Source organism: Podarcis vaucheri (assembly GCF_965113315.1).
Source record: "Podarcis vaucheri genome assembly, chromosome: 13".
Lineage (NCBI taxonomy): Eukaryota > Metazoa > Chordata > Lepidosauria > Squamata > Lacertidae > Podarcis > Podarcis vaucheri.
Genome location: NC_138751.1, coordinates 57,702,307 through 57,723,263, shown reverse-complemented (window position 1 = coordinate 57,723,263; position 20,957 = coordinate 57,702,307). Strand labels below are relative to the sequence as shown.

Below are 20,957 nucleotides of genomic sequence, written 5' to 3'. Positions count from 1 at the left end.
ACTTCTTTGAGTCACGTTTCTCCATATATCTGGCTCCTGTGTTGGTGAACTAGACTCCTTCTCAGGGGAGTCCCCTGTCTCCTCCTTGGTGGAGACGGTGTGCTCTGTTGCTTCCAAGAAGAGCTCCAGCTCTCTAATTCTTTGGAGCTGTAGCTACACGTTCCTCCAGTTGCTGGACTTTGTCTTTTAAGAGGGCAATCAACATGCAATTGCTGCAGGTAAAGCTGCCTGCAACCTTTGGCAAGATGGCAAACATTGTGCAGGAATCGCAGGCGACTGCAGCTGTTCCCTCCAAACAAATGGGTCATTTGTTTGCTTCCAGCCAGGCCGTTATAAAAATCTCATTTCCTAATGCAGTCAGCCATGAAGTGGCAGTGGCGGTGGACAGAACCTGTTCGTTCACTTATTTATTACACGAGGCATCGCTGTTGTGGTTGCTTGTCTGGTAAAAGCAATGTTTGCATTAAGTGGTTCTCTAGAGCCTTTTACACCATAACAACATTATTGAAAGGGGGGGGGGGAGAGAGAAAGTAAGAAAGTAAAAGTCCTGCGCAGGGATGTCATTCATTCAAATAAAGTAGACCTGCTCATTCCCCTTTAACATTATACACTAGGAGGTTTGCTTGGCACAGAGTTAAGTGACAGATAAAGCTTCACCTGTTTAATTGCTGCCTTGCTGGTTGCTGAAAAAAGCACAGGCTCAGTCAAATACAGGAGGGGGGAGGAGGTACCACCCAACTGGTGATGCTTCTGTGATTTCACAGGACACCCGCAAACTGTTTTCTTGTCTTTAACAAGTCAGAGCCCCTGAATCTAAGGTCTATGTTCTCTCATCCACCAACTGTAAAGCAGTTCAGAGTGTGATCCGGTGCTTGTCTACTCAGAAGGAAGCCCCGTTTCCAATGGAAATTGCAACCCAAGCGCTTATGAACTGGAATGGCAATTCTTCCTCTTGCCATTAAGCCCCGTTGGTTCACTGTGCTCCACCGGGTGTCCTTATCTGAAGGGGCCCCGTCTCCTAAACACAAGAGGGCCCCGCCGCACCTGCCCCCGCACCCTTGGGACCGAGGCCATGGGCACGCCACCCACCTCAAGCGCCAGGCAGGCCTTCCTCCAAAGGTTTCTGGGAGCCGTAGTTTGTGGAGGGCGCTGAGAGTTCCCTTCCCAGAGCTGCAGTTCGCAGTCTCCTCCTCTCAGCACCCCACAAACTACAACTCCCAGAGCCCTTTGGGGGAAGCTGCGCCTTTAAAGGGACGGCGGGGCTGGGGCCCAAGAAGAGCCCCGCGCAAAATGGCTCTGCCGGTGGCTGCTCCTTGCAGGAGAGGCAGCATGGCGGAGGCGGAGGAGGTAAGCGGAGCTCCGGGAGAAAAGTATGGGCAGGGAAGGGAAGAGGACTTCTCTCTGTCCTGGACTTTCTCATCCCCTTCAGTACAAGAAAGAGGCGCGTCTGAAACGGGGGGAGGCAGCAGGGAGACCCCGCGCCTGGGGTTTATTGCCGGGGAACTTGGGAGCGCTGGAGCTGAAGGGGCCACGCCAGGCTTTCCTGTTCCCCTCCGTCCCTCCCAGGGAGCTTTGTCGGCTGCCTCAGGGGAGAGGCGCTGGGGGCATCGGCGGGGGGCGGGGGGCTCCCGAGCTGCCGCGCCCCCCATAAGCTCCCCACTGCCGGGAAGGAGGATTCGGACGCCCCAGGGAGCCACCTTAGCCATCGCTTCGGCCAATAAAACGGGGCAGCAAAGGAAACACTTCTCTCCAGCCAAGTTCTTCTGCATTTCTTGTGATGTGGAAGTAATAAAACTCTTCCCCTCCCCGCCCCATGAAAGAGTCCCGTTATGCAAACTCCTTAATTTTAGCTAATCAAACAAAGTGAGGCCTACAAAATGGTCGCATTGCATAGAACAGTGTTTCCCAACCACTGTTCCGCGGCACACTAGTGTGCCGCGAGATGTTGCCTGGTGTGCCGCGGGAAAAATTAAAAAATTCGAAAGATTATTTTTTTTTAAAGTCAAATTTTCGATTGGGGCGCCGTCACTAGATGACCCCTGGGGTTCCCTCCCTCCCGCTCTGCGCCTCCCTCCTCCTCCTCCTCCTCCGGGGAGGCCCTTCCTGGCTCTCGGCCAAGGCTTGGCGGCTGCCACTCACTCACTCGCTCGCCCACCCGTCCCTCCATCCCTGCACCCGGCCTCTCCCCCTCCGTCCCCGGCGCGGGGGCTGCCGGGATCCATAGTCCCCTCGCCCTTGGGCTCCGCGCCCGCGCGGGGTGCGCAAACTACGTTTCCCAGCGTGGCCTGGCGGGCCGGGCGTTTTGTTTGAAGCGCTCTTCTCCCAGCCATGGAATGAGCACAGCGGCGGCGGCCGGGCGGGCAGGGGCTCTTCCGCGCAGACCCCACGCAGCCTGCCTGCGCCCCCGCGGAGATCGGGCGGCAGGATGGAGCCCGGGGATCCCCGCGGAGGCGGAGCGGCAGAGGCGGAGGCTGCCCCCCAGGTAGGGCTGCGTCGGGGGTTTTTTATTTTTGCAATGCTGCATCCGCGCCGGAGGGGACGCATTGGACCGCGGGGAGACCCCTTGGCGGGCGTGCAAGGCAATGCATGTGTGCAGGCGTTGCATGGAGTGCAGTGCAATGCAATGGCAACGCGGCGCCCTGCATGCATGCATGCAACTTCCACCGGCGCTCCGGACTTGGCAGGTGAGGGGGATCCCCAGTGGGCGGCAGAGAGAGCCGGGAGGGCGAAGGGGAGCCGGGGGGGGGGAGCAGCGCTGCTCCCCAAGCCGAGCCCGGGGGGAAACTTCGGCGTCGTTGCGCCGGGTGTTGGAAGCGGAGGCTGGCGGGGGCCCCTCACCTGCAAAACCTGGTCGCCTCTCATATATTTCGTGCATTGCATTCATCGCCTGCTTTCTCCTCCAAGGAGCTCCCGGGGGCGCACGTGGTTCTCCCCGTGTTATCCTCGCAACAACAGCCCTGTGAGGTGGGTCAGGCGAGTGGCCCAAGGGGGCACCCAGGGATTGTCCTGGCCAGGTGGGGTGATTTGAACCCTGCTCTCTGCCCGGTCTTCGTCCTCATTTAGCCCCCACATGTGCATGACTGAGGTTTTCCCCCCTCGTCTTGGCTATGGTGTGAGTCTGTGCTGTTAATTAATGGGGTTCTGCCTTCGGAGAAGATGAGCCAGCCCTCAAGGAGGTGATTATGTAATTTGCTAGCAATTCATGTCCCTCCCGGCGTGACGCTGCACGCTGACGTCACGGGGCTGTAATGGTGGTGTGCCTCAAGATTTTTTTCATGAAACAAGTGTGCCTTTGCCCAAAAAAGGTTGGGAAACACTGGCATAGAAGGCAGCTCCCTAGTCAGGCATTTGCTCCCACTGGGGCAGGCTGTGGTAGCACTTAGACACCCAGTGGCCTTGCTCCTGCGTGGAACGGGGTGCCCCGCGGGGGTGGCCGCCTGGTTAACGTTCCTGCTGGAGGGTGTTGATTCACTGCCCCCAATGCACCTAGGCTTGAAGTTGGGCAACTGAGAAAATGAGGGGCCAGGTATAGCTAGGGCATTTGTCAGTGCTGCTGAATGCCCCTTATACAGTGGTACCTCTGGCTACGAACACTTCAGGTTACGAGCTCCACTAACCCGGAAGTAGCTGCTCCTGGTTGCAAACTTTGCCCCAGGATGTGAATGGAATTCGCGCGCCGGAGGCCCCATTAGCAAAAGTGTGCCTCAGGATAAGAACGGTTTCAGCTTAAGAATGGACCTCCAGAACAAACTACGTTCGTAACTAGAGGTACCACTGTATTAGGCTTATATTTGGGGCTTTTTTCAGATGGAACTCAGGTCTGGCACCTCTCAGGTGGGTGCCATTGCACCTATTTTTCTAGAAAAATAGCCCTGGCTATATTTTGCCTTTTGGCTACAAGAGCCCACACAATAGCTTATCATGCAAGAAAATACAGAACTGAGGGGTTACAAGAACTGGGGCAACAGGAAACCTATTTGTAGCAGCGGGGTTCAAAAAGTAAAGCACTAAATAGCCCTCTTCAGGTTTGCTTGAGGGCTAGAAGAGAGGGAGCCCACTGGGGCTGTCCCTAAGAAGGCCTTGTCCCGTCACATGTCAACTAACTTCATTCTCGTGCTATGAGGTGCACTTTAGTTGGTTGGTCTTCCTGGGAAAGGCGCAGCAGTGTCTGGCCAGCAGCTCACAGGGGCAGAAGGGCAGAACGAGGAGGGCAGGGGAAGGTGGTCCAAGCTCTGCACTGGAATGAAGCTATGGAAGATGGGGGAGCATCCAGAGTGTGTCTAAACTCACAGGGAAGCCTGTTTGACTGCCCACCAAGAATCTTGGGCGCTGTTTGGTTGAGGGGCTGAGAACGTTGTATGGATTTGTTTATTTATTAACCTGATCTTCCTCCCAAAGGAGCTCAGGGCAGCAAATTACAAGTGATGAAACAGAACTCCATTTCTCAGAGTTTGCTAGTAGGGGAGGGTGCCCACTAACTTCTCACTCCAAGATGTGTCTGTGTCTCCTGTGACCTCCCAGGGGTTGGATTCCAAGTCCCTCCATTCCCAACTTCTTGCCAGGTCTGATGAGACCTGAAGCCCAACAGCACCTGGGGGGCTGCAGGTTCTCAGACCCAGATTTAATCCAAGCTGAACACACCATGCATTTAAAGCTCATCAGAAGTGCATATTCCCCCTCCCAAGAATCTTGGGAACTGTAGCTTATCCTTCACAGTGCTAAAATTCCCAGTGCCCTTAACAAGGCACACCTCTAGGGATTATTTGGCAAGAGTCGTGGGCTTTGAAAGTCTGCTGTGTGTGGAACCTGAGTGTCCAGGCTGCATTTGGTGCCCTGGTGCCTTTGCTTTCCTATGTCCCAAGTCCTTCCTTTGGGTTTGTTTCCCTGGTTCGACTTTGCAACTGCTCAGCTCACAATCGACTCCAGGGAAGTTGCTGTTATGTTGAGGGTCACTGCATTGCTCTGTGATACTGGATTTGAGAGCGAGGCTTGGGCAGGTCAAAAAGGCTGATGTCACAATTGATTGGGAACGTGCAGAGTGATACTTTGTAAAATTTCTGCTGAGATGCATTTGCTCCTCTCGGCCCTTCAGATGCGCCGTTGTCTTTTTGACAGGTAGTTTCTTGACAACATTGTCCTGGGGTTAAAGTGAGTGCAGCACTTTTGGAACCAGGAGAGCATGCAAAGTACGGCAAGTCCCGTTCCTGCCCCCCCCCCCCAACTATCTGTTAAGTTGAGAATCAGCAATGGGCTGCCAACTCAGCACACATTTAACCCACAAGGTAATGCTGGAATCCGGCAGTTCAGTATCCTACCGTCCTGGTGCTGGAACCAGAATCTAGGTCCTAGATGAACTTTGGTCTTGGCTGCAAACACGACATCTGACCCCACAAGCATTTGGACTGAGGCAGGGGTAAGTTAAAGTTGCAGGTGTTCTGTGCAATTGCTCTGGGGACAGTGTAGATTTTGGCTAAGTTTGAATTGAGCTTGAATTGAGTTGCAGCTGAGAAAGGTTTAATGGGATGATTTAGTCACGAAATGCAAAAGTGGATCTGTTTTGTTGTCCTGCTATTTCTCTAAGATGTAGGATAAATAAACAGACAAATGTCAGCTTTCTCAACTTGCCTCGATGCCTGGGCTGGGATTTATGATGGTTTCCCCTACCTGCAATTAGACTAGGATGCCTGTGCTTGTTTTCTGCCAGGACTCGGGGACATCTGTTCTCTTCTACTTGATGGGAGATGTTAAGCCCCTGCTCAGCTCCACGTTAGTAAACTTCCATTGCAGGGCCTGGGACCTCTTGGTGATGGAGGGATGCTTCTCTTCATGACCAGACCTTTGATACAGGGTTGGCATGTGATGGTTGGTCCAGTATTGTCCAGTAATAAAAGTAATTGCAGCATCAGTTTCTTAGAACTGTATAGTGTGCTGATTACAAAGAGCATCTTGCCTTATCCCCAGAGTGCAGCACCTCCAAAAGCTTTGTTGATAAATCTGTATTTATGAGCAAGACATGAGGGTTAATTCTGAATCAGTTAAGCCAAGCAAAATTTCCAGTTGTGGGGCAGGGAAAGGGGGCATCACTCTCCTGCCTTTTATTCACCAGTAGTTTTGATTTAATTCTTTCTAAGAGGGATGGGAACCCCCTTTTTCTGTTGAGGGCCACGTTCCCAAAGGTGGAATCTGCCAGAGGCCTCGTGCCAACTGGGTGCACAGCTGAAGCCCATGGTAGGCAGGGCTGGATACAAAGTGGGGAGCGCAACCTCCGCTCTCTCTCCGGCTTCCTCTCTGCCCAGCCAGATGCAGCAGATCACAGGTCACTCTTGACAGAGGTGGCACTTTGTAGTTTGGGGGTTACACGTGGCCTCAAGGCCAACCTTTCTAATTTTAATCTGCTGTTTTACTTTGTTATGTTCCACTGCTGAATTAGCTGTTGAATTATAACAAAAGGCAGCTGTTCTTATTTTATTTTTTTAGTCCAGCTGTTTTTATTATTGTACACTGATTTATGCTTTAAACAAAATATTGATTTGATTCTTATTTACTGTGTGTTTGCTATTTTTTAACTGTGTCATCTGCCACTTTGGAAAGTGGTGGTACAGAAATGGAAGGTACAAATTTTGGAAAGAAATTTTGCTTCCTCTCCTTCTCAAATCTGGTTTGCAGAACCAGATTAAATTATGTATAAGCAGCAACTGCATACAGATATACGGTACTTGGCTTGCATTATAGATACAGATTACAGAAATAGTGTGGGGTTTTTTGTTTTTTTTTAAAGTGTGTACAAAGTCCTGGTGATAACTCCAGTGATGTATACTATTATACCATTTGCGCACGCAGGTGATGTCCTATGCGATGTAACCTCAGAATTTAGAAATAGCCAGCCTGTGCAATCCAGGCTAATTTTTGCAACAAGTAAAAAGCAGGGATGCTACTCTGTTTCTCCAAACCTGACCTCCTCGCTGCAGAACTTGGGAACATCCTGCAGAGGTGATGCCAAGCCCCTCCCCTCCCCAATGAGCTTCAGCTTAGTCTCTTGGCTGCTACAGGAGCTCAAAGCCTCTTGCTGCTGCTCCTGACCCTTAACAGGTGAATCTCCAGTTTGTAGCTACTGTGCCATTGGAAGCTGCTTTTTCTCAAAGTCAGGGCCTTGATCTGCTTGGCTCAGCATTGTGTACGTGGACTGGCAACACCTCTTTCAGAAGGGGAATATTCCCACCCTACTACAGATGTTGGGGGGGGGTCAAACCTGGGACCTTTTGCAAGTAAAGCAGGGGCTGTGGCTCTGAGCCACGACCCTCCTTGTACCTGCGGCCTCTTTTGACCCCCACAAGATTCTCTCTCTGCTGCTGACCAGTCCACAGATAGGGAATTGCATACCCCCTTAAGTTTCTGAAGCCCAAGAGACCCACTTTTTTGTTGGTTTCCCTGCTTGAAATTTGAATGGCCCCTGGCCCCTGGCTTGGCCTATTGTTTCTGCACCCCAAATGAGCAGGAGTTGCACCGTCTCCCTGAGATGACAGCGACTGGAGGGTTCTGTGGGAGGTGGGCAGGGGAGACCGAAATAAATATGCCTTGGTTCCCTCCCACCCATCACAAAGCCCACACTGTTTCAAAGCATCAGGATTCCTGTCCCAAAGAAGGTTCTCTTGACCTGGCCCACCTTGCCATAGCATCCACAGAGCGGACGTGTTCTGCCTGGGGCTCCCCTTCTCTCTCTCTCAACCTGTGCATTCTTCACCTGTCACATTGAGTTGGGGGGGGGGGAGGCCCCAGAGGAAGAGGCCTGACATGGCAGGTCTAACGGAACCCCGCCCGCCGGCCGAGCCGGTCGGTCCTCGGCTCAGTGGCTGTAGACCTGCCTGAGCCTGACAAGAAAGAGTTGCCAGGAACAAATCTCTATTGTTTGCTGTCATCTTTAAATGAGTGTCAAAGTAGGCAGGGGGGCTTTGACCGTTAACTGCACAATTTGGCGGGGGCCCTTGTGTCCAGCCTGGCCAGCCCAGGCACCCCCCTCCCGTTTCTCAGATTAGCAGAGGCGGCCTCCAGCCTCTCTCCTAAATGGGCCATCGCTGGCCCTTTGTCCACAGACTGCCCGGTGTGAAATTTGCAGTGACGTTAAATGTTTTCTAATGAATAATTATTGAAAGGAAATGGTGGGATGTGTGTGTAATGGATTGTAGCACATTAAAACGTTTTATTCGGGGACACAAAAATGTTGTCCTTCATAAGCGCTTTCGGAGAAGGGCTTTCTTCCCCCTCCCCACCCCCGGGAGAGAGGTTTTTTAAAAAAATTCTCAGAGGATTACCATCAAACTCTTATAACAGGGTGTCTTTTTCTCTCTCTCTCCCCTCCACCCTGATAGAAATGGAAAGAGGCCCCCTGGCCATCAAATCTTTTTCAAGATGGCAGCCGTGAAGCCTGCGGAACTGTTGGAAGCTTTGGGGTTTTAAAGGAATGTTTTTGAACTGTCTTTTGCTTTGGGAGAAGAGGTTGGGTTCCCCTCTCAACCTCTGTGCTTTTCACGGAGAAAGACCATCTAAGGCTGCTGTGCCAAAGTTACAGGCAAGGATTTGTCTATTGACAAGGAACCGTGGAATAATCCTGTCCCCCTCATGCCGATGACGATTAACCTTAAAAGCTTGCATTTTCTGTTCTCTGGAATATATTGCCATGTAAATGTTTTGCTGTGGGTATAATCAAGTTTAGAACATTATTATATCATCTTTTAAAAACTGGACAGGAGTGTCTGCCAAGTTTTGTCTTTTTCCCAAGCAGACAGCTGGTCACCACATTTATATTTAATGCTGGCTTTTCAGTGAGATTAGTAAGCTTACAGATGTGGTAGATTTTCTTAAAAAGAACCTGGAATGGTTTCCCTTTATAAATGATATTATGAATAGAATGGAAGATAAAATGGTTGAGACATAGAAATTTTGAGTTTGCAAATAAACCTGGCAAACTTCTGGCCTGGCAATTAAAGAAGAAAAAGGAAGATAGAATTATCAATAAAATTAAAATTGAAGACAAATGGATTCAAGAACCGAAGGAAATTAGTAAAATCTTTGCTAGTTTTTTCGGAAAACTATATAAAGAAGGTCCAGAAACTCTAGAAAAAATAATTGATTATTTGGGCAAAAATAAACTACCAATAATACCTAAGGAAAAAACTGAAATCTTGAACTCACCAATAACAGCTATGGAGGTGCAACAAGCTATACAGAGATCAAAATTAGGAAAGACACCGGGCCCAGATGGTCTTCCAGCTAATTACTATAAAAAGTTAGAACAAGCATTATCAAGTATAGACAAAAGACTATTATTTTTGATTAGCTGTTTATATAAAGACACGGTGCTGTATGTAAGAACTTCGTTAAATGGCCATCTTATAGGACCAGTTCCTGTCAGCAAGGGGGTCAAGCAAGGTTGCATCCTGGCCCCAGTTCTATTCAACTTCTACATCAATGATATGGTTAACTGCTTGTCATCTCCGGACTTCCATGCCCCCAAACTGGCTGACAAATCAATATCCGTGCTTTTGTATGCTGATGATGCGATACTTCTATCTCGAACAAGAATAGGCTTAAATAGGCTCATAGGTGAATTTTCAGCATACTGTAGGAGAGAGCAACTGGTAATAAACTATCAGAAAACCAAAATCATGGTTTTTGGAAGGAAATGCAGACAGTATAGCTGGAGGATGGACAACCAGACAATCGAACAGGTTAAAGCCTTTAAATATCTGGGTATCGTCTTCCAGTCGACCGGGTTCTGGGATGTCCATCAAAAATATGCCAAAGAAAAAGCAGCTCAAAGCATTAAGTTGCTGTCGCGCTTCTTTTACACGAAGGGGGGCAGATATATCCCAGCAGCCCTTGAAGTCTTTCAGGCAAAACCTCTGGCGCAGTTACTGTATGGGGCACAAATATGGACGGGGAACCACTGCTCAAGTCTTGAAACTGTTCAGTCTAAATTCCTAAGGCAGATATTCGGTGTCCCCTCCTGTGTCCCAAACGCAGCTTTACGACTCGAGGCCTGCCTCCCATCTGCAGAAACTCAGAGCTGGCAAAGAACACTCAACTGTTGGCTCCGCCTTAATCTAAATCCACCCGGTCTACTGCCTCTAGTAATGCAAGACCCTCATAAAAGCATGTGGTTCAAAACTGTGCATCAAAAACTCCTTACATGCGGTCTGCATTCGCAATCCTTACTATCAATGGGCCTTAGTAAAGCAAAGAGCCTAATAGGCCAGCGCCTGAAAGACATTGAACGGCAAAACAACCTGACTATTCTAAAGAAAATGTGTCCATGGTATACTTACTCTCCCCCTGCCCACTTTGACTTCCCAGCTTCATATTTGTCTAAATTAACCATCCCAAAATACAGACGCGCCTTTACATTGGCTAGATGGGATGTTCTTCCCTCTGCCGTACTCGAAGGTCGTTACCAAAAGACTCCATTTGAAAAACGACTCTGCCCATGCAGAGATGGTAACACGGAAACAGTGTCCCATGTCCTTCTATCCTGCCCCCTTTATAGAGACCTAAGGAATGAGATTATTACCCCACTCATTCTCCCCAACCCCGGCCGTCCACAAGACATTATACTGTTCTTTCTCTTATCTGATACGGACAGTCAGACAACAGAGAAGGTCGCAAGGTACATCGAGAGAGCTGTGAAATTAAGGGCCACCATCTGAGTGACAGACGTGTTCACCTGACGGACCTCCTTTTGTTTGTTTTTATCCCCTCTTTATGTTTATTTTATTTTATTTCTAATTCTTGTATAGCTGTGGCCTGTTGGCTTTGCTAATAAAGTTCTGATTGATTATTTCTTCCCATGAAAGACCTAATGAATAATATTCTGGCAAATGGAAAGCTACCAAAAACCTGGAAGGACAGCTTTATTACTCTTATCCATAAACAGGGAACAGATGCCTCAAACATGGCCAATTACAGACCCATTGCACTGCTAAACAACGATTACAAGATATTCGCAGACATTCTTGCAAATAGATTAAAAATGGTGCTGAAAGAGATAATTCATAAAGATCAAACCGAACGATTTATGCAATCCAATATTAGATGTGTGGTTTCCCTTTATAAATGATATTCTGTGCATGCACCACAAGAGTGACCATCCCCACTTCCTGTGGCGTTCTGGGGGTGTTTTGCTGGTTGCTAAGGGGCAGCTGAGTTCGAAAGCATGTCATAGTGCAAGTAGATAAATAGGTACTGCTCCGGCGGGAAGGTAAATTGCATTTCCGTGTGTTGCTCTGGTTTGCCAGAAGCGGCTTAGTCATGCTGGCCACATGACCCAGAAGCTGCACACCGGCTCCCTTGGCCAATAAAGCAAGATGAGCGCTGCCACCCCAGAGTTGGTCATGACTGGAGATAATGGTCAGGGGTCCCCTTACCTTTAAGGAGCAGCTGGTTCCAGGACAGCAGGTGTCCCTCTGCCCTTTATATTTTGACCTAGTGGAAATAATTTGATTATAAAATTCAGTCCCACAAGATGTGGCAAAGGCTTTATGTGGCTTTTGAAAAAAGTTAAGTTCGTGGAGAAGGAGAAGCCTGTGAACTGCTCTAAACCTAAAGGAAATCTCCATCTTCAGAAGCAGTTTACCTTTTGTGCCCTACAGGCTGGGGACAGGTGGGATGGAGGTTTCCGCCTTGCCCTGCCCTGCCTCTGAGCTTTCCAGAGTGTCTGAATGGCCACTGCATGGGACTGGTGTAATCTATTTTGCCACTTGAGGCAAAGGACAAGATGGCAACCCCACTCCACATTCAGCAAACCATCCAGGCTGGAAGTTGATGCATATTTCCATGCTGATGGTTGGACAGCCTCCTCCTCCCCCGTGGCCAATGACAGCAGGCTAGCTCATGAGATGCCAGCTGGCCCCTTGCTCTGCCCCACATCCTTCGGCAGCTGTCTCCTGAGATCGGCACTGCCACTCTCTGCCCAACGAGAGGGACGGCTCTGCAGGAAATGGGAGCCTGGGCAAGGCAAGGCAGGGCTCCTTGGGGAATTCAGCAATACCAGATCTACATGTCAACGATTGCCAGTTGACTGGTTGGTTTTCAAGGAGGGATAGACAGTTTCACAGAGAAGTGTGCCAGAAGCTGCTTTATGCCAGGTCAGACTCTTAATTGTTCACCAGTATGTATTTTATTTTATGTTAGAATATTTCTTTTAATGTTTGTGATTGTAATGCAGAAAAGGTCCCTGCATTGCAGGGGGTTGGACTAGATGACCCTTGGGGGTCCCTTCCAACTTTACAATTCTATGATTCTAAGTACCACTTCTACTTTGTTCTGTATTTACCCCTCTCTCCAAGCAGGGAGAGACTCTGGGGGCCCTGCGCTTTGCCAGGTTCGGTTTCCTTGGAATGAGGGTCAGCCGAGGCCTTCAGGGTGTACTGTTTTATTTACACCTATGTAGAGCCTGGGCATAAGATGGAGGGGCTCACAACATTCATCAGTATTTCAATGCAAACTTTAAATTTGCAGTTTAGCCCAGCACACATTTGAACAAAGCAATCTTCCCTAAGACATTTGTGTATGTTGCTTTCACTAATAGATGCATTATAATGCACATTTTACCCCAATGCCTGCATTTTTGTACACTTTACGTGGCCAGAGAACTGCACTGCAGAATTTGTAGAAGTGCAAATAGTGAAGGATGGCTGTGTTTCAGTTTTCATATTTCAAAGGCAGGCTAGCCTTTAAATGTGAAAGGAAGTTAATTTCTCCCCATCCCTATGCTTGATCAATGTTGTCTCCATTTCTGTAATCTTAAGTGCTTGGCTGCCCTTCCTTGGTGGCGAGAGAGTGGCACTCTGCACATGCTTGGTCAGAGTCAGACGTGCTTCTGAATATCAGCTGCTGGAAGCCACAGAAGGGGAGAGTTGCTCTTCTGCTCGGCTCCTGCTTGCAGGCTTCCCATGGGGGCATCTGGTTGGCCACTGTGAGAAAAGGAGGCGGGACTGGGTGGGCCTGACTCAGCAGAACTCTTCTTAGGTTTCAGTGCTTCTGTGTCACGCATGGCTTGCTCCTGTACTGAGCTCAGCGCTGGTGCTGTGCTCTGGAGAGGCCTGGGTCAAAGAAAGCTGTGCACCGCAGCGCAGGGATAAGAAACACACAGTGGTACCTCGGGTTAAGAACTTAATTCGTTCTGGAGGTCCGTTCTTAACCTGAAACTGTTCTTAACCTGAGGCACCACTTTGGCTAATGGAGCCTCCTGCTGCCGCCGCGCCGCCAGAGCACAATTTCTGTTCTCATCCTGAAGCAAAGTTCTTAACCCGAGGTACTATTTCTGGGTTAGTGGAGTCAGTAACCTGAAGCGTCTACCACTGTATTTGCAAGAAGACTACCTTCCCAAAAGCAGGTGAACTCTGCAAACGCTTGGTGGCTGTTGTTTGTCCAGAGCCTGTCGGAAAGGGTAGGATCTACCTAGGCAGAAGTAGCCTGCCCAGAATTATACAGACCCTAGTCACCTCCAGGTTTGACTACTGCAATCTGTTGGTATGTCGGGCTGCCCTTGAGGACGAGGTTCTCTTAAAAAAAATCCGGTTCAAGCTGCAGCAGCTGCTGACTGGCTCATCTTATAGGAAGTAAGTAAATAAGATAATATTGTACTAGCCAGAGAGGCCATGACAAAACCATACAAACCCTGTCAGAAAGAGTGTGTTTGTGCCTCTGCCGAAGACATAAGCAAGGCTGCAATTGGGGCGCCTCCAGGACTGCATGCAATGCATTTCTGTTTAGACCTCTGAATCTCCCTTACAAGTCACTGCAATTTTCTCCACTTCCTCCTCCTTGATTTTTCTTGCCACCAGCGCAAAGAGGGCTCAGCAGCCTAGAACTTCTCTGCCAAGGAGAGACTGCTTTCTTGGAACAAACAGGGGATTCAGAAAGTGCCTCCTAGGTTCTGTGTATAGTGGGCCATGTCACAAATAACGGTGAATGTCTTCTACACGCACTTGCCCACAAATACAGAGTCTCTCTATCTGCATATGGGATCTAGTTGCTTGTCCAGCACAGCTGAGGGCATTGCTTGGAAACGCAGCCCAATAGAGACAGATCTTAATAGAGCTGGCCAGAGTTTAGACAAACAAGTGGCTCTAAAATTTACTCAGGTGCTTAAATTCAGTATCTTAATTTTTTCTTCTTTTTTATGTTGCTTACACTGGACTTAAAAAAAAAATCTTCATCAGCTTCTGTTATCATGTGTCTGTATTTTATGCACTCACCTCGGGCAGAATATAAATCCATCAAGTAAGAATGAATTAAATCAATTGATAAGACAAATTAATAAACTTTCTGCCCACTTTGTGTTGTGATCAGCAGAGGGACTGTTAAGGATTTAATTTTAAAGAAGGTTTTAGGGTGACCTCTTGTGGGAGAAAACAGGACGTACGTCTTCTGAAAATGTGAAAAAGTCACTTGTCATTTCTGTAACCACAGCGCCCTCTTCTCCTCAGACATGTTTTTTTTAAAAAAAAAACAAAACAAAACAGGTGCCTTGTTGGGCCAAAATCCAACAGGGGGCTCAGGATACTTAACCTGTTGAATTTCCTCTTGCTGTTCAGCTGGGAAAAGCAGCTCAGCCCTGTTAGAGGAGGGAGGTGAATAAGGAGTTCTGCAGGCAGGAATTTTAGATGCAAGGATGGTTGTGGGAGTTTAACCTGTTGGATTTCTGCTGATGTGCAACTCATGGCTTTAGGACATTAATAATTGGATCTCCTGCTTTCTCGCTCCTGCCACCATAAGATTTTTTTCTTATATTTTGCTCATAGGGCAGCTGAGTGCATTGCAAAATGAAGGGTTGGTGAGTCCTCTGCCATCTTAATGTGCCCAGTGCAGGGATTTCAAAGGCCGTAGATAGGTAGATGACTTGGCTACAGCACTCCATGCTCTGGCAACTTCCAGATTGTATTATTGCCATGTGTGCGCTGTGGTCTATGTGGGGCTGTGCTTGAAGACAGCTGAGAAACTCCAGCTTCTCCAAAATTACTAGCTGGTTTGGCTTTAGATCACATATGACCTCTGTTCTAAAACTGTGGCTGCCAGTTTTGTTTTGTTTTTTAAGGCCCAATTCAAGATGCTCACATTAGTGTTCAAAGCCCTAGCTAGGGTTGTCCTATCTCCTTTTTTCCATGGGTATGTAAAATGAGAGTTGTCATAGTGATCCATAGCTAAAAGTAGAAGTCGGCAAATATGTCCTCTTTTTTGCTGTTCAAAATATGGCAACCCTACAAACATTGCAGGCCTCAAACACCTGAAATGCGTAGGTTATCAGAGGCTTGGGGTGGTGGCAGCCCAGAGCAGGGCCTTCTCTGTGGCAGCCCTTCAGCTGTGGAGGTCCCTCTACACAGAGGTGCACCTGCCTTTTTCACTGAACAGCTTTGGGCAAATGTTGAAGATGTACCTCTTCAGCACTCCTTCCTTGGAGGTTTTTAAGCAGAGATTGGATGGCCATCTATAATGGATGCTTTAGCTGAGTTTCCTGTGTTGCAGGGGGTTGGTCTAGATGACCGTTGGGGTCCTTTCCAACTCTACAATTCTATGATTCTATGTGTGTTTTCAGGACCCACCTATTATTGCAAATGCAAAATGCTTTAACTGCTTTGAATCCTGAATGTTGAGTTGGTGTAACCCAGCCTGGGGCCTGCTGGTGAAGGCTTGGCAACATAATTATTATTGTTTGTTGTTAATGTAATATAATTTAGCTTATATAGATTTGTGTCTCATGAGCCCTGCACCCTGGGTCCTTTCAGTATTGACCAACTTGGGGCAGGTGTTTTCCTTGAGCAGGCATTTCTGGTGCTCCATGAGACGCTTGAGCCAGGGTCCCTGGCTGCAGGAAGGCAGCCGTCCTTGAGACAATGCTGTTTTGGATGGCAGAGAAAATGATGAGAATCTCCCTGCCCCCCCCCCCCCCGTGCCCTTAATGGGTTGGCTTCTAACTGCAGTCAGTGGAAATGTTTCAGTGGGAACTGAGCACTTCCTTGTGCAGCTGTGGCAGTCCAAGGATGGCAGGAAGGGAAGCAATTTGCCCGAGGGGTAATTCCGTGAAAAGAAATAGGTGAGAGAAATCTGATCCAGTAGGCAGCTCCTGGGATTTCAAAGGCCACTCACTCCTTTCTCTCTCTGGTCTCAGAGAAGGTAAGGTGTTCTTTCTGTATCCAGTGCAGAGCAGTGTGTTGGTCTTCATACTGTCAGTGCCCCTTGAGAGGGGCTGGCCGAGCATGCTGGTCAGCCAGGCCTGGGACCTTTGGGAAAGACGCAGTTATTTCCTAGGAGGAAAAGGGGAAAGGCTGAAGCTGCCACAATGTCGAATGAGAAGCCTTGGCTGTTCTAACCCTAGATGTGCACAGGACTGAGAGAGTTGTACAGTGGAGAGAGCAACTCTGCACATGGTCAGAGGCACTTTAGTCTCTTATTTTGTGTTCCTCTCTCCACCCTTACCCCAGGCTGTGTCAGCATAGGAACAAAGGAAGCTGCCTTCTAGCGAGTCAGTCCATTGGACCACCCAGTTCAGTACTGCCTGCACTGGCTGGCAGCAGCTCTCCAGGGCTTCTGGCTGGGCTCTCTTTGGGGGATTGAACCTGGGACCTTCTGCATGCAAGAACAGGTGCGGTCTTGCTTCACCGGAAGCCCTGGGAAGCAGCCCTGGAGAGTATTCACGCAGCAGATTTAGGAAGGCAGAGAGTGACGTTTTCAGAAGGGCCAGTGAGTTAGTGAAGATTCCAGTCTGCTGTTGGGTAGAGCTTTCTGACGGGAAGAGCTGTCTGACAATGCAGCAGACTCCCTGGGAAGGTGGTGGGCTCTTCTTTGTTGGAGGGGTTTAAACAGAGGTTGGACGACCATCTGCCAGGGATTCCTGAGCTGCGATTCCTCCACTGCAGGGGGTTGGCCCTTGGGGTCCCTTCCAGCTCTGCAGTTCTGTGATTCTCTGCTCATAGTTTCTCTGCAGCACGAGATGCAGGGAAGCAGGAGGGTGGGTGGCACAGCGTCCCCATGAGGATGGGGAGCACACGTGTCTTCTATTGCCTTCTGGATATTTTGGACTACAACTCCCATCATCTCTGAATGTTGGCCCTGCTGGCTTCTGGGCCCCAGGTTGGGGAAGTCTGCTGCAGGCCCTTCCCCATGCAGCAGGTGGGGCTTGGCCTGTGGGGAAGGGCACCTGCAGGACGCTGTCTTCGCAGGGTGTGCTTGTGGGTGAGATTTTGAGGGGGAGGAGGAGCTACTAAATGGGCTCAGCCAAGCAAAAGTGAAAAGCAGCACAGCAGACTCCCAAACTGCTTCGCAGCTAAATTGAGCAAATGGCCTGTCATGATGGGGTGCATGTAAAGCAGCCCCAAATTCTGTCACTTAGACATTCTCCCCGACAGGAGAGCCAGGTGAATCTGTCAATATCTGCTTTCTTTCAGTTTCTCAGTTTCCAACCTTAAATTCAGCTGGCTACATTTCTGCATCAGTGACCTTTTGAAAAAATAATCTGCATGAAAATAAATATGATTTTTTGTGTACATTTATCCCAATATATGTATTTTTTGCAAGGAATTTTCACCAGTTTACACATATCTTTGCACACTTTTTGGCCAAAGAACAGCATTAAAAAATTTGGAGAAATGCAGATTTTGATAGATGGCTGTGTCCCAGTTCGCTTACTGGTTTGGGAAGTGTAAATTAGGTAAAATGTGAATTGAATGGATTTCTTCCCCCACCCCCATCCCTGCTTGACAGACAACTTCCTAGGTGTGTGTTCAGGGCTGAATTAGTTTTCTGGAACCTATGAAAGAGTCTTTGCAGCACCTGAAAAGGCTGGCCATGTCCCTGTGATCTGTTCAGCAAGCCTTTCTCTGCTGCAGGTGCAGATGAGCAAGATCTGTTTCTAAGAGCCACTCGGAATCTCTCTCTCTCTCTCTCCTCCAAGGTGATGAAAAATATATTTTGCTCAGCTCATGACCCTGTGGTGGCCAGCAAGCTCCGATAAAAACCTTGCACAGAAAGACGCCCTGTCCAATTCACTGCCTTCCCAACCATGGCCATGAGTTCCCATTGGCGGAACAGCATCCCCAGTCAGGGCAGAGATTGCAACAATATGTTTAAAGTCCAGCTGGCTCACTTTAGAAAGGGCTGTGTTGCGGAACAGGCAGAGGAGAATCGCAGGAGGGAGCCGAGGCCTGCCAGGTAAGGGAGCGCGGGGGAGGCTGAAGCCCCAGCAGACGCCCCCTGGAACACAGCTGTGCCCAGCTAGATCCTTAAAAGACTTGTGGCACAGCCTGTGTCTGAAATTCCCATTAAAAATGGCAAGTGCCCATGAATCTGCATGGGGCAAATTTTGGCAGACCTGCAAGCAAATCTTTAAAAGTGTATTTTGGGGGGCAGGAGTTCCAGGGCTCCGTGCAAATAATCTGGGGGCCCTGATCCTCATCACCACCACCACCACCTCTCTCCTTTGGCAGAGCACATCTGTTCAACTTGTGGAGAACTCAGGTGGATTCCTGAATTAACTTAAGAGGACAGCAGTGTCTTAGGACAGCCTTCCCAACCTTGTGCTGTTTGGACTACAACTCCCATAAGTCCTAGTTGGCCCAAAACAGCCAGAGGGGAGCCAGGCTGGAGAAGCCTGCCATCCAGCAAGTGGCAGTGGAAGCGAGGAATCCTGGCCAAATACTGCTGTGAAACTATTAAGCTGCAAAGCGGCCAAGAAAATGAGCTACAAACCAGAATATTTACAAATGGTTAGCCTTGGACCAAGGCAGTGGCAGACGCCAGGGTTTTTGTGAGATCACTTTTTGTTTTAAGTAGTACCTTGAGGTGCAAAATAGTGTTTCAGTGGGCAGAATGACGATTAAGAGGGGAACCAATTGCTTCCCGACGGTGAACTTCTAGACCAAATTGCGGTGTCTCCAAATTTACAGCTGCAGGGACTCTGGTGCGCTCCGTGCTACTTATGGTTTAAACTGCAGTGTGATGGTAATACTGATTCTGCCTTGCAGACGTCTTGCTGGTGGCCTCGTTCCAAAATCCAAATAATTTCTTAGCAATTAAGGGAGACTGATGAAAAGTGTGCATAGAAGAGAAGAGGAGACTGAGGTTCCAACAGATTCAAATGACAAGAAAGGAGATTTTGATTAAACATTAGGAAAAACTTCCTTGTTGCTTGTAGTATGCATGAGGCAGGAGAACTTTGCAAAAAGAAGGTTTTTCTCTAGTTCTGATTATTGTAGTTTTAAGTGCAAATAAGTGAGTAAATAGGCTGAATCGGATGGATTTTGTTTCATTGCTTTTCCAAAGGGTTTACAATTTATTAATCTTGCTCCAGTTAGAAAAATTGTCATCACTCCCAAATTTTGCAGCCTTGGGAAGAAACGTTGTGTTTTCTTCTCAATGCAGACTCTAAATGAATTTTGGAAACCATAAAAGAGAATAAAAAAGTTGTGTTTGTGCAGCTTTGCAGGTCAAGTAAATGCTGGTTTCTGGAAGACACAAGGCTGCTTCCAGGATAATTCACAAGCCTGGCTGGCATCCAAATAAAAGTATAATGGGATGATTGTGTCAAATTATTTCTAGAGGGACAGCAGCAAAAATTAAAATGAGGTAAAAAAGTATGTTGTGGCTACTAACAAATATACCATAGTCCTTTATGAAGTCAAGTTTTTGCCGGCAGACGTGAGAGACAGCGGGATGCAGCCATGAGAGTGTTGGACTAGGACCGGGGAGATCAGGGTTCTTCTGATCCCAACTTGGTCGTGGAGAGGAAAGGGGGATAGAAACGCGGTAAATATATAAATAGTAATTTTATATATACCTATATTGTCCAGAGTCTTTGAAAAAGGGGTTGACATGTAAGAAATGTATTTATTATTTATTTGTTACATTTGTATACCACCTCCCGTGCCACCAGAGCTCAAGGTGGTGTGCATTGTTTTCCCCCTCCCCATTTTATCATTGCAGCAGCCCTGTGAGGTAAGTGAGGCTGAGAGGCATTGGCTGGCCCCTCGAGGTCACCCTGAGGGAGGGATTTGAACCCTGGTCTCTTGGGGTCCTAGTCCAGCACTCTAACCATTCTCCTACACTCATCGGTTCTCTTCCATCTCTGAAAACTAGCAGGTGGTGTCAAAGATGCCCTGCCGGAAGTTGCTTTGTACTTTAGTCTCCCTCTTGTACCCAAATTCTCTTGGAGAAATTGTGCTGTTCTAGCTATCCTTGATTCAGTCCCCCCCCCCCTTGCCCCTTGCAGATCGAAGCAGCGTGGAGGAAGCCCTACAAGCTGAACATGGAAGGGGCTCTCGTGGCCCGGGACAGAGTTGGGATTCAAGATTTCGTCCTTTTGGATTCTCACACGAGTGAAAATGCCTTCTTGGACAACCTTCGCAAGCGATATCAGGAGAACCTCATCTATGTAATTGCACTCTGAGCTGCTTTAGGGATGCTCCAGTTGGTCATGAGCTGTCTTGTGAAGAAAGGGGTGGTGATGGGTGGTTATTATGGGATGCCTGCTGTTCTGTTAGATTGGTGTCTCTTCCAGATGTGGAGAGGAAATGTGGAACTAGAAAAGGAGTGTTGGGCCTCCTGGGGTAGCTTCAGAAGAGGATCAGACCAATTCATGGAGGACAAGGCTAGCAGTGGCCATGGGCCACGATGGCAGGGCCGTGGGCCTTGGACCTTCTGCATGGGCTCTGCCTCTTCCTGGCTTTTGCCTGGCTTGAGCATAACACAAAGCCATCATTTGTTTCTCTGACCATGCCTTGTTCCAAAGGCATTCAGACAAACCATTGTTTGTTTTATTTCCCACGTGCTCTTCCCTCATGCCTGTTGATGGGCATCGGTGGTGGGACATACCAGGATGTACTCTTTACAAAATGTTGCTTTACAAAAATGTTTATGAATTAGGCAAAATTGCACACAAACAAATTGCGTTGCAAAATGGTGTGTAAAAG

The 20,957-nt window shown here is 48.5% G+C and overlaps 2 protein-coding genes across 6 annotated transcripts in view; one reads left to right on the top strand and one right to left on the bottom strand.

Moving 5' to 3' along the window:
- The window catches only part of FOXN4 (forkhead box N4), a 61,716-nt gene extending 58,296 nt beyond the window's left edge, over nt 1–3,420 (bottom strand). For 3 of the 5 annotated variants that reach the window (XM_082196106.1, XM_082196110.1, XM_082196100.1), the window contains exon 1: nt 658–1,057. The gene's annotated coding sequence lies outside the window, so the exon portion shown is untranslated. Of the gene's footprint in view, nt 1–657; nt 1,058–3,385 lie in introns of those variants that run through there. The other 2 variants (XM_082196108.1, XM_082196107.1) reach the window with 2 other exon arrangements.
- A 1,914-nt stretch (nt 3,421–5,334) lies between these two features.
- The window catches only part of MYO1H (myosin IH), a 73,959-nt gene continuing 58,336 nt past the window's right edge, over nt 5,335–20,957 (top strand). The window contains 3 exon segments of the mRNA XM_082196072.1: nt 5,335–5,382; nt 5,384–5,413; nt 20,258–20,419. Coding sequence (XP_082052198.1) covers nt 5,350–5,382; nt 5,384–5,413; nt 20,258–20,419 — 225 coding nt within the window. The 5' untranslated portion in view covers nt 5,335–5,349.